Source organism: Castanea sativa, chromosome 8, assembly GCF_040712315.1.
Source record: "Castanea sativa cultivar Marrone di Chiusa Pesio chromosome 8, ASM4071231v1".
Classification (NCBI taxonomy): domain Eukaryota; kingdom Viridiplantae; phylum Streptophyta; class Magnoliopsida; order Fagales; family Fagaceae; genus Castanea; species Castanea sativa.
This window is the reverse complement of record NC_134020.1, coordinates 38,481,312-38,495,202: the sequence shown is the minus strand read 5'-3', so window position 1 is coordinate 38,495,202 and position 13,891 is coordinate 38,481,312. Positions and strand designations below refer to the sequence as shown.

The following is a 13,891-nucleotide window of genomic DNA, read 5'->3' as shown; positions in this document are numbered from 1 at the left end:
AGGAGAGATTGAACTTTGGTATCCGAGTGCTGGTGGTTGAACACCCCACCAGTGCTCTACTTTTTCTTTCTTTCATCCATTGTAGGTACCACCTTGAGTTAAGGTTACAATCATCTATATCATCATATCTCAAGATCTTGAATCATCCATTTGTGAGGTCTAAAAGTTTGTCCTACTGAGTCTAATAAGTAGATAAGCGTAATTATGCAGTCAAGTTAAGGGAGTTAAGGGAAGAGAGTACCTCCTGATTTCTCCGTAGGCCGCCATTTTCTAGCATGCCTTTGCTAAAGCATTCTTTGTAATTTATGACATTTAAGTAGGGGAGTGACTTTCTTTCCCTGTTCTTTGCATTTGCATTTCAAGGAATTGTGATTGCCAAATGAGAAATGCAACAAAATAACTTTGGCATTCACAGAAAATGCCTTTTAAGTATTTATGCATGTCTTAAAAAGCATTATTAATATATATTATGATGCAGCGTAGGCATGTAGAAGCAGAATCTATAACATACAATTACTACAACTCTTTCACGAAACTTAAGTTCTACAAGAACACTAGGTTAGTAGGCAAAACAATAGAGAAAACCTCTCTAGCAAACTTTTATTAATAAACACATAGCATTAATCAACCTCTCAATAAAGAGTATTTATAGTAATATAATTTCTCCCACTCCTTCTAGGAAAAGTAATAATAAACATACTTCTACTTGAGAAAGGAAAAACAATTTAATTAAGAAAAGAAAAACAATTAAAATCCTAATTCAACTAGAAAAAAGATTTTAATTGAACTTATAAAAGCAAATAGATCCTAATTTCACTAGGAAAGAATAAACAATATAAAATATTAAAATACATTATTCTTCCTTAACCAATCTGCATCATTTTACTTTTAAGTTTTAATTGTAGCATTAGAAGAAAGCAAAATGAACAAATTTCGACATAAGTCAAAGTCAGTCCATGAAAACAATATACTTGATACATATTGAAACATGGAATACCATCGTAAAATCATCATATTCTAGCCCTGTTACTGAAAACATTTCGGAATCTTAAAAGTGGAAAATTATGGGAAAAAACATTTTTTAGTGGGGGAAGTGTTACGTAGGAGCCACCCCCAGCATGAGCAATGAAAGCCCTTTATCAGGATTACAGATTTTTTTGCTTCAATTCAAGTTGTAAACTGCAATGAAAGGCATCAAAACACTGCCCATCCACAGTTTCCCATCCTTCTCTTCCACTTCACTTATTGCCTTAACTACCTTCCCCTGACTGTCCTCCAATATCTGTAAAAGCTTACCCTCTGGACTGTACTTGACAACAACTCCATGGGGCTTGCCCCCAATGTGAAGCAGGAACTGAATTTTTGCGGGAACTGGGAGCTTGAGTAAAAATTTCCTAACTTGTGGGTATAATGCGCATAGATAAGTATACATATTTCGTCGACAGTGGACTGCCACCCAAAACTCGCCCTTTTCGTTTGTCCTGACATTGTCAGGAAATCCAGGTAGGATTGCTAATACCTCTGAAGTCCCAGCTTTCTCGCCTTTCAACCAATACTTGCTTAACCTACATAATCAAGATGATATCAGACTTCACTAATAACCAAAAGATTACTGCAAAAATTATTTCTGATAACAATGGCTTCAATGACCCAAAACTATTCTCAGGAAACCTACTTGGGATATATGCATGCGGACTATATCAATTGATGATCATAACATACCAGCTTACTTTAAAATTGTTCAGCTGTACCAATTTGATATAAAGGTATTCTAAACACTGTTGAACAAAACATATGGACAAAAATACAGATGAGTTATATGTTTCTCATAGATCTTCTGTCAAAGGGAAAAATGTCAAGGAAAGAGTACAGTACTTTGGAAAATATTTTCTGAGAAACATCTATCTGGCAACTTCAGAGTTAAAACTTCTTATAGAACTCTGCCAAAAGCAAGCAATATTTTCTATCTCTATCTCTATCTCTCTCTCATGAAAAGTATACCCAAATAGTCTCATGATGACCAAAGTAGTCTCATGATGAAAAGTATACCAAAGTAGTCCCAATTCAATTCCAATAATCGTATAATAAATTAAATTTGTGACTACTGACTACTAATTTAAAAGGCAAACAATGCAATGAATAACAATTGAGCAAAATGAGGGTCCATGTCATGTGACTCTAGACAAAGACATTTCCTATATATAAGTGGCATACATTCACAGTGAGGGTCCTCACCTGCCAATGGATCCTTCACAAAAGACAAAGAAGGAACCATCTTTGCTTAAAGACAAACCATTTGGAAATTGGATATTCCTAACAAGGACAATGGTTTCTTTAGTAGTTGGATTGTATTTCAGTACCCTCCCAGTATCCTCTGCAGAAAAAACCAGCTGCATGAAGTTCCTGCATGAAATAACCGTGTTAGCACTGATGCATAGTGGTTTTCACGCTGTTAAAAAGAAAAGGCCGAATGATCATTAAGAAACTAGCAGAAAAAACTGAGGAGTTCTACCGAACACAAAAGGAGCTGGAGAAATCTATTAGGGGCCACCCAGACAACTTGACACCTGACAGCAGCAGTCTTAAATTACTTCTAAACCAATGATTTGCTGGGTTGCAACCATCTTTGGCATTATACAATTTCAGAGTTCAGAAATTAACTGACTGATAATTCTGAAAGCATTTGGGTATTATATGAAAACAAGTTGATACAAGAGTTTTATACATACTAGGGAAAGAATTCAAGATTCAAGAACAAATTCAAGCATTGGGAAAAAATGGAGATGTCACAAATTCAAGATTCCAAAATTTTTGGTAGTTAAAATAACATAAGATCAGGAAAATTAATATCCTCTCAAAATCTGAAATGTTCATGGAACCAAGACAACAACAACAAAGTCATTTTTTAATATTTCTACATGTTATTTTAGGTCTTTCTCTGCCTCTTTTCATTCCCTTGTCTTTGATCAAGTTACTCTTTTTTACAAGTGCATTAATCACTCTCTTTTGCATATGACCAAACCATCTCAAGTGATTTAGCTTCATCATTTCATAAATGGGACCCACCCCTATTTTTAATTGAATTTCTTCATTTCATATTCTATCTTTCCTTGCATTTTCACATATTCATTTTAAGTTTAGATACACTCATTTTATAAACATATTTTAGTATTCAATATCATATAGCATGCCTAGTCTTACAACAGTCCTGTAAAACCTTCCCTTTAATTTAGTAGGTATTCTACAATCACACATTATTCCTTATGCGTTTCTCCACTTCAACCATCCTACTCTTATCCTATGATTCACATTCTCTTCAATCTCACCATTCTTATAATTATTAATCTGAGATATTGAAATCACTTACTCCGTGGTATCTCTTGGCCATCAAGTTTTACATCCCCTTCATCTTTGTTTCTCTTGTTACTGAATTTACACCCTATATACTCTGTCTTAGACTTACTTAACCAAAAGCCTTTAAATTCTAAAGCTAAAAGTTTCAAGCTTGGCTTTGACTCCACATTTAGTTTCATCCACTAAAGTATATTGTATGCAAAAACCATACACCATGAAGCTTCATCTTGAATCAATCTAGTAAGTGTATCCATAACTAATGCATAAAAAGAAGAAAGAACATCGTCTTTGTTTTAAGAAATATTTGCCAATAATTTTTTATTTTTTTATTGCTAAGTTACAAGTGCACCTAGTGGATATTAAACCAGCAATCTTATATATCTAATCTTTTTGTGAAAAATTTGCAGAAGATGCGATATTACCATGTTTACAATCATTCAGAATGTAAATCTGATAGAGATATGGTGGTCTAATCTGCATATTTAAGAAATTCATATAATTTGGTAAATTTGGATAAAGAAATTCATTGCCACTTAAAAATTATCCATGCATACCATCATATCAAATATGCAGGTTAAAATGAGAAAAGTGGATGGTGAGAGTCATTATACAAGAAAAACTCTACGTGGAACTTGGGTTTTTATTCATTTCTCAATTGTTAATAGACACTCAATGGGACCTGATATGACAACTTAAATACAACATTTTCAATTATCACAAATTTTGAATAAACATGTACAAACGCAATAATTAGACAAACCAAATTATATCACTTCCTGACAGGTCACTGCACCATCCATCATTACTAGTTTAACAGAAAGAAGTTACTCACAATCACTCTTTCAAATCAGTTGAATATCTGAAGGGTCATTGCAGGGGAAGTATCAACTCTCTCAAATTATCATCGATACTTTTTTGATAAATCGATAGTTCGGGAAAGAATGATTTGATCCCTAGATGTCTACATTGTAAATACCAAGAGGTGCCAGTTCAGCTACAAGGCTCTTAGCCTAAAATTATCATCCATACTGATCTATGAAGTTAAAAACCATATACCCTGGTATGCTGGTCATTGCTATTAAGAAATATTAGTCCTTTTTCTAACAGCATTAGTTTTATGCACAGAAGTGTCATTTTAATGCCTTTCAGAATAAGTCGATGTCCCACTGCAATAGAAGAAAGGGAAACTACATTCTTCTTTATGCCCTAAAGGACAATAAGCATTCTAATGCTTCTCATTACAAATTAAGGGTTGTGCATTCTATTGTGCACTGTATAGGGGAAGTGGCATTTCAGCAGCGAGTGGGACACTACAACAAAATAAGTGGGTCTCTTTGACATTCTCGAATCATGTATAACTAACTAACATCCAAAGAAGTAACAACGTCAAAAAAATCCATTGTCACCTTCTCAGAAGGAATAGTATTAGAGGGCCTACTATCGAATCATGTATCACTAACTAACATCCAAAGAAGTAACAACTTCAAAAAAATGCATTGTCACCTTCTCAGAAGGAAGAGAATTAGATGGCCTACCTCCTCTGATACTTGGTGCTACTATCTGTAAAATAAATATTCCCTTCTTTGTCAATGTCTAGATCATTGGTGAACCTCAATGGAACCCCTTCTGCCTCAGTTGTTAGTGATGTTGCCAAACCACCTTCTGGTCCCACTTTCAGTAGCCCAAAATATGCATCTGCAATGTATAAATCGCCTGTTTTCTTGTCAAATCGGAGCCCCAAAGGCCTGCCACATATGTGCTCATTCTTCAAGTAACTCAAAGGCGATGGTTTTGGATCACACAGTTCTGACCTGAATCCCAAATAATAGATGGACTACAAATTATCATTCCCAAAGGCATTATTGCAAAGATAAATAACCAAAAGGAAAAAACACAACTGGGAATTATTTTTTTAACAAAGTAGCAAAACACAGGAGAATGACTCAGACAAATTCTATTAATCAAGGAAGCTGTTAATTACATGGAACCATTCATTTTCTAATCTCATGTGACATGTTCTCATAATTTGTTTGCTTATAGGTCTGAGCCATATGACGAAGACTACCAAACAGCGAATAAAAAGACAAACTATAACCAACATGATGGAGGATGAAAGAGTATTCTGAAGAGTGAAGAATACAAACATGAAGAAAACCAAAAATTTAAATAAGAATCCACCAAGAAATAATTCCTTTACAAAATCCAACCATTGGCATCTTGGAGATTATAATTTATATGAGTGTGGAACGTGAACACAACACTTCTTTTGATAATCAAAACATATGACATGATTCTTACATCTCAATTAATATAATATTTCACATTTCCCTCACAAACGTTTTGTTTTTTTTGGGTAAATATAAATGGTTAGGAGGGCAACTAGTGGGGCTTTCCTACCATAACCGCTCACGGCGCTTATATAAATGTGATTCAAATAAGTTATCCATGTCGCACTTTTTACATGTTTGCTCTTCTATATATTCCATCTCTATTCCCTTCTTTTTAACATGCAAATTCAGTATTTTCAGGCTAAATGCTCTCTCATGTCAAGAATCAAGCTTTAAACTACTAGCTCTTACCCAAAAAAAAAAAAAAAAAAAAGGCAGAAAAGGGTGCAACCCGTGTAATTTCACTAAATATACAATATAAAAGCTGATATTATGAGTCATCATTTTCTTCACAGGTGATGTGGGACCCACACAACATACCACCCAGCTCAGAAACTCATAAACCGACAAAAACCCAGAAACCCCATTACACCAAAAAACAAAAAAATCTGACCTATTAGGCGAAGTGTAAGCGAAATCAATCCAGGACTGGCCATTCCAGAGGACGACCCGGCCATCAGCGACACCAGCATAGGGTCCACGGCCAAGAGGGTCAAAGGCTACACTCTCAGGGCCTTGGACTTGGTTGAGGAACTTAATTTCCGAATTCTGAAGCAAATTCTGGCTATCTTTATCTGTGGGAACCTGGGACCAAGGTGGCATGTCCACTCTGTACGATTCGAAGTCTGGGAAGTCAGAGATTGCACTGTGCCTCAGAGGGTCTGTGCCACAGTACAAGGCTAAGAGCAAGAAGAAGAGCCCCGCCAAGGCTCCGAACGGTGACATTGTCGCTGACACAGAGAAACAGAAGCAACGTGACAACACGTGCACTCCCTGTTAAAGAATGGCTGTTACAGGTTCAAAGTTGAAAGCAAGAAAGGCAGAGAGGGAGAGTCTTTGTACTTGGAAAAAAAATTCATCAGTTAGATGTGTAAAAGAGGAGTAGGTGAAGCATTTGCTGGTAGTGGTAGTAGTCTGGTAGATAAGGGACGTCGATATCAATGACCTTGTCTTAGTAGCCTACTTGTTTGAAATCCTTTCTTTTTATTTTATTTGATTTTGTATTTATATATATTTGTACTTTTTGGAGGAAATAAACAATTAAACATAAAAGGGGAACAATATTTGGACTATTTGGGTAAACTGTTTTAAAATGTGTGGCATTTTTAAAACATGCGTTTTGAAAACTTTATTTTAAAAACCACAGATAAGTATTTGATAAAAATGTAAAAATATGTGTTTTCTATTTTTAAAGCCATATTAAGCATTTGGATAAGCTGATTTAAAAATAGTTGTTTTGAGTGTAAATTCTAAAAAAAGACTTAGCTATTTTTTGAAGGTTATATTGTCATTTAGCCTGTGATCAGTGTTTTTTTTATTATTGAAAATATGTAATTAAGCTTAACAATTACATTAATAATAACAACAATAATAATGTTTTGGTTGTTGAAATTCACGGAGAGAAGTTTATCAAATTTAAAATATTAAAAATAACTCATCAAGAAAAAGATATTAAACTAATTAGGAAAATAATTATATTAAAATGTTAATTGCCAACAATATCAATACTAGACAATCCATTATAATAATAAAAAAGTTCTTATCCAAAAAATTAAAAACCAAAACACCAAAATAGAAATAATAAAAATATTGTTTACAACCCGCAAATAGATCGAGTTATTTTGTCACGAACAAATTTCATCTCCTCATCTTGTATATTTTCAACGTTTGCCTGTCTGCTACTACCTTATCCACTACTATTGCTTCTTAGTCTGTCCAAGCCATGTTCATCCCAATTGAATCCCTCATCTTCCCTATCATGTTTTCTACTAAAATTATGCAAAACACAAGTAGCAACTATAATGTTTCTTTGGTGCTTAATGTCATAAGGTGGCATTTGCTTCAAAATTTTCCATTTATTCTTCCACACTCCAAAAGTTCACTCAATTGCACTTCTAAGTGATGAGTGAACATAATTAAACCTCTCTTCTATGTGATTCCCTTGACCAGCTCGTCGAAAATCTGAAAGATGATATCTCTGTCCCTTATAAGGTGACAAATATCCTTTCCTTAAGGGGTATCCAGCATCAACTAAATAATATTTTCCTAGTAAAAGAGAAAAAAAAATGTTAGATGTACATAAATAATATCCTTCATACATATTTAATATATAAAAATTTTATATACTTGGTGATGGATTTGGAAAGTTGACAGATTGTCGACGAATAACATCTATGAAAATACGTGTATCATGTGTTGCACCCTCCCATCCAGCCATAACAAATGTGAAAAGTAAATCAAAATTGCATGTTGCCATCACATTAAAAGATGTTACACCCTTTCTATTATAATATGAAGCTTTCTTGTCGTCTCCAACAACAATTTGGATATGTGTACCATCAATGGCACCAATGCAGTCCTAAAATAGAATATAAAGTTTAGATACTTAGGAAATAATCCTAACAAATATTAGAAACAAATTAGAATGTATGAAATGAATACCTGAAAGTGTGGCATGTACAATGGATTCTTCTGTATATGTCTTGGAACTACACTAAATGTAGGGTCAGAAGGCTTGAAGATATCTATTGACATTATGCTAAGGCGTTTCAGAACTCTATGAAAATGTCTATGTATAGTCTCACTAGAATGTTGGAATCTTTCTTGAACCATCCTATAATAAGCTCCTTGTCCAAGTATCATTAAACATATACCTACTGACTCTTCAAGCCTAATATGCCTTGTGTGCTGAAGCCCATATGTATGTTGTAAAACATTACACAATTGAAGGAAAACATGTGACTTCATTCTAAGCATTTCATAACATCTCGTTTCATTACCCGTCAAACAATCCATCAACCACATATAGCCAGTTTGTTCAGAATCTCTACAAGGTTGTTTATCAATATATTTCATATAATATATCACTGCAACATGACATCCAGCAACAACAAGATCATATAATTCCTCATCATCATATTCATCATTTTCCACATCATAAGAATGATCTTCATCACTATTATCAATATGATAATTGTAATCCATAGGAATATCACCTAAAATATTATAGTAATAAATTAGATAAATCAGAATAAAAAAAATGAGTAAACATTTAAATGATAGGTACTGTAGGGTGACAGTGTGGATATTTGTAGATATTTGTAAAGGTATGCATGGGTGGATATTTGTAGATATTTGTAAATAGGCATTGTGACAATTGTAGACTTGATATATGTAGATATTTGTAAGTAGGTGTAAGGGTGTGCACAGGTGGTGCGTATATTGCTGCAAGGGTGTGTGTGTATAGGTGTGACAGCTGTGTGTGTAAGGGTGTGCCGGGGAGTGTGCGTGTGTGTGTGCACAAGTGGTCCGTATATTGCTGCAGAGGGGTGCGTGTGTGCCTACATGAGGGTGCGTCTGAGTGTGCAGTGACTGGACTGTACTGCAAAATGGATTGTACTGCTATTGTGGGTTGAATCACATAACTTAAGCACAAATGCTTAACACAACCCCTAGTGGATCCAAAGAATAGATTATATATATATATATATATATAATCATTAATATGTTAACTGGCCATCCACACAAATTTGACAGGAGAATAGATTGAGAGGCTTAATTAATGATCATATGCAATAGGGTGCTCTAGTCTCCCAGTGCCCAATTGATCCCGAATGAAAACAATTGACAAAATTATATTAGTCAAACTTATATATATTCGTCAAAATTATTATGGACTACTTGTGAGGATGGTAGCACAACCATTCAAGAAAAATACTAATCAATAAAGTTGGAAAAATGTAAGTTTCCTTTACAGAACTGTAAGTTTCTTGTTACTTAAAAAAAAGGCAAGTTTCTTGATGAGTAGTTGCAATAACACACATATGAGAGTATGAACCAGGTAATATGAAACATTGTGACAAATTTTTAATAGATGGAGGGAGAGAATGAACAGAGATCAGTATAGTGATGGTCGTTGTTCATTATGAAATAATGGCATTAGACAAGTAGAAGGGTGGAAAATAAATAAACAACGTATAAACAAGTTGTTTCCAGAACATAATTAACAATGTGTCACCAAATATCAACATTTGGGAACAACCTTTCTATAATAACATTAGGTAGTGATGTAGCATAACCAAAACAGTATCAACCAAACAAACAACATCAAAATTTACATGTAAGGTGATTCAATGTCACATGAAAAACTAATAATAGTAAAGCATTTTTTATAGGTATAATACAAAAGAAAATGGTACATCTAAAAATGAAATTTGGGTTTTATTCTTGTCAGATTGCTCTATGTTTACATCAATCAGTTACAAGTTAAGATTTATGCACAAAGCAGTATGAACATCGCATAAGAAAGGAAAATATGTATTGGCTGCACCTGAGACCATATATATATGTATGGGCCTCTGTTTGAGCCTCTCAATCCAATTTATCCACTAAATTACTAAATAGAAATAAATCATCAGCTAGAGCTAATTAAAAAGAACACACTAACAGAATTTTTAAAGTGCAAAGCAATTTTGTATGTCAAGTAAAGAAACTGGCATCTGTCAGTTAAAGGATCACTGTTTTTATTACCTAGGAAAAATTTAGTATGATCCCTAATAGAGTACAATAGTAAAAATACTAGTTAACATCAAGTCAGGGAGATTGTAAACCATATGGACTTATAACAACCTGAAAACTAAGTGCTACTAAAATTTCAATGTCCAAGCAGAGTTAAGACCCATCCTTGTCATTTCTTAGAGTTTCTTATTAGTGTCTTTGAAATTTATAACTAATACTTCAACTGTTGATACGAACCATGTAGCACTGGCAGTTGAGATTTTGTCTGCACTAACCAGACAATTGAATCAATATAGAAAAGAACGTCATAAAACAAAGCATATGGGGAATTTAAAATGTGCAGGGATAGAAGTTAAGAAAGAATGACAGAGGGTAGTGGCTAAAACAACGCAGTTCTTTGGCATACAGCCAAGCTTCTATATTTGTAATTCAAACACCCTAACAACCCAACAAGTTCAAACACCCTAACATCCACATTATTCAAAGTATAAAACAATAAATTATTAAAAACATCTCTCTCTTCCATAAAAAATTATTCAAAGGATAAAACATAAAACACCTAATTGCCAAAGTAGTGACCTCCCTAACAGCCACATTATTCAAAGGATAAAATAATAAAACATTAAACATCTTTCTTCCATAAATCATTATTCATAGGATAAAACATAAAACACCCTAAGTGCCAAAGTAGTGCCCTCCTAACAATCTTGCCTCCTCTTGAAGAAACTGAAGTTGTAAATATGGTTCTTCCATCATGACAAACATCTCTCTCTTCTCTTGTTTTTGAAAAATACGTGCTACCATGAGGTAGAGTTCGAAACCCTTCTCAATGCCATCTAAGGTGCACACGCATTCCATGATATTACGAATAGTACTACTTGGCTCCACTTAAAAAGCTGAGTTCTTTAACTCCACAACATCACAGATATGACTAAGCTGTTGTGTCAACTATAATGTCGTTCCTCCTTTCTTTTCTTTGCTCTATGTGGATGATGGTAAAACTTGCTTCTTTCCTTTCTTTTGTGTTGGGTTAGGTGGTTGTGTGAGGTTAGAAGTCTCATCTTCATGAACGTCATCATCATCATTTGGAGAAGATGAGTCAGCAGAAGTATCATCTAACCCCTCCTTAGGTGTCTCAAGATCATCAGGTAACACACCTGAAGTAGGGGCCCATGCTAAATCTTCTGTGGCCGCAATGTCCTTAAACATAATGTCTAATAAGTCAACATTCTCTAAACCTTTCTCTCGAAATTTTGCAGCTTCAGGAACCTCCTACAATTTTGAATATTTTCATTAATAACTCAAATAGCATGGTTTATCTACTAATACAAAATATGTACAATGGGTTATACAAACCATACCATTAGTTTCCTCCCCTACCACTCATCAGTTGCAGCTATTGTTCCTTTGGCTGCATCACATCTCAATCCAGTTTCACTTCCCTTCAACTTATTCCAAAGTACCCAATCTTTCTTCAAACTATCCCATTTATGCTTATACTTCACCCTAGGATATTCCTTTCCAGTTTTCTTTTCAAAATTTACTATAATATTTGTCCAACCCTTTTTACTAAAGTGGGTATTAGGTCGATTACCCTTAAATACCTCATCCACACAAGCTTCACAAAAGATAGTTGTTACTCTTGATGGCCATTAAGTTCTAACATTTGAGCTATTTTGGGATGACTTACCCATCTAAAAAAAAAAAAAAGTTTGTTAATATTAATATTAATGTTAATATTTTGGGATGGCTTACCCATCACGCTTATTAGACAAACATGCACTTCATAAAAGAAATTCTGGTTGTATAGTCACTTACAATGCGCAAGCTCAATATTAGAAATCACATCAAGTTTTAAGGACAATATTTTGTTCCACAAAATAGATGTTCTTTAAGAGAGACAAGCACAATCTTGATACCTTATATCACTATGGCCACATAATTAAGGAAGGACAAACAAAATACAAGGCCATTATCCCATGCATTTCAAAAAGGATGAAAAGTTATGGCAGAAATTCCATGGCATCAAAGTTACTTAATAGAGACATTATTTCACATTGTACAGCAACAAAACCATGGAGTACTATGGTATCTCAAATAGTGTAAACCAATATGCCAAAAGCCCAAAGAAGTACCGATTTGTAAATGAATGTATAGCAAATACTGTAAATTACAGCATCCATTGATCAAAGTATGTGCAGCTGCAAAACTATGGTATCTCAAGTGGACCAAAAACAATGAACCAAATCATGCTATTGCCTAGCTAAATTTAAGTAAAAAAGGGGGGCAAAATTGATTCATATCAAGTGCAGAGATGGGTTAAGTGATTCAGCTTAATAGGCCCAATATTATGCATAACTAGATTTTAATAGTTAAAATATATTTGACTCATATGAGGCACAAAATAGTTACCTGGAATTACGATGAAGAACGATGATAAACGGAGCAAAGTAAAAACAAAGAAGAGAGCCAATCCTTGTGAAACTGATGAGTTTAAAGGCAGAGGACTGAGGATATATATATGGTGAAGGGAGCGGATTGAGGATAAGCATGGAGCCAGAGGTATTTTCGGTTTTGAGCCAAAAAAAAAAAAAATAGCGGTATCATGATTTACAAATTGTGCGATTTTGAAATCACAACGGGAAATTGCGTTTCCTGAAACGCAAAAATCTGCAGATTCAAAAACATAATCTCACAAATTTCGCCCAGCTAAACATATCAAGATTTTCACGATTTGCTAAACGCACGTTTTTGTCTCTCAATATGCCTAAACAAACGGGCTCTATATATTTAGTGTTGTTTTTAACATAAGTGAATTACAAAACTCTAACTAAGTTAATTCCGTGTCAAATTTCAAACCACAGATAGACAACTTAAATTTCTGCCAAACCATAGGTAGAAAAGTTGTAATTTGCCCAATATTATTTTTATGGGATTGGTTGATGAGTGTTTGGAAACATTGGTTAAGGTAGGTGATTTTATTATAATTATTCAATTTTTTTTATATACATAAGACAGTTAAAGACAGTTATTCAAGCTATCCCTACTTACACTATGGGATGCTTCAAATTGCCAATAAGTTTATGCAATGAGATTGAGTCCCTTATTAAGAAGTTTTGGTGGGGACAACTGGGTGACTGTAGAAAAAAACATTGGGTTAAGTGAGAGGATATGACAAAATCAAAACCATTGGTGGTATGGGTTTTCGTGATCTTGCCATATTCAATGACTCTCTTTTAGCTAAGCAAGCTTGGCGACTCCTGCGTAATAAGACCTCACTCTTCTATAAGGTATTTAAAGCTCGTTTCTTCCTAAATTCTTCAATAATGGAGGTTGCCGACTCAAGGTTGGGTTCCTATGCTTGGAAGAGTATCCTTAGGGGGAGAGACATTATTCAAAGGGGGGCAATTTGGAGGATTGGAAGTGGGGAAAAAAATAAATATATGGCAGCAATGTTGGCTGCCAAGAAAACACCCTCCAAGGCAGCCAACTTGTCCATTAGAGAGTTTCGAAAACCATACGGTGGATTCGCTTATAAACCCAAACACAAGAACATGGAATGAGGAGCTGATTGATGGATTATTTTTGGAAGAGGATGCTGAGTTGATCAAAAAGATTCCCCTTAGCCGAGT

The 13,891-nt window shown here is 34.4% G+C and overlaps 1 protein-coding gene and 2 pseudogenes across 1 annotated transcript; all 3 read right to left on the bottom strand.

Annotated features, from left to right (window-relative positions):
• Positions 1 to 859: 859 nt before the first annotated feature.
• LOC142607831 (protein STRICTOSIDINE SYNTHASE-LIKE 3-like) lies at positions 860 to 6,711 on the bottom strand. Its single transcript, XM_075779472.1, has 4 exons — positions 6,136 to 6,711; positions 4,890 to 5,165; positions 2,236 to 2,403; positions 860 to 1,565 (listed from the first exon to the last, which is right to left on the bottom strand). The coding sequence occupies exons 1-4, from the start codon at positions 6,465 to 6,467 to the stop codon at positions 1,163 to 1,165; spliced, it is 1,179 nt and encodes a 392-aa protein (XP_075635587.1). The 5' UTR covers positions 6,468 to 6,711; the 3' UTR covers positions 860 to 1,162.
• Positions 6,712 to 7,335: 624 nt separating this feature from the next.
• On the bottom strand, positions 7,336 to 8,726 carry LOC142607219 (uncharacterized; annotated as a pseudogene).
• A 2,208-nt stretch (positions 8,727 to 10,934) lies between these two features.
• Positions 10,935 to 11,953, bottom strand: LOC142607367 (L10-interacting MYB domain-containing protein-like; annotated as a pseudogene).
• Positions 11,954 to 13,891: the final 1,938 nt, after the last annotated feature.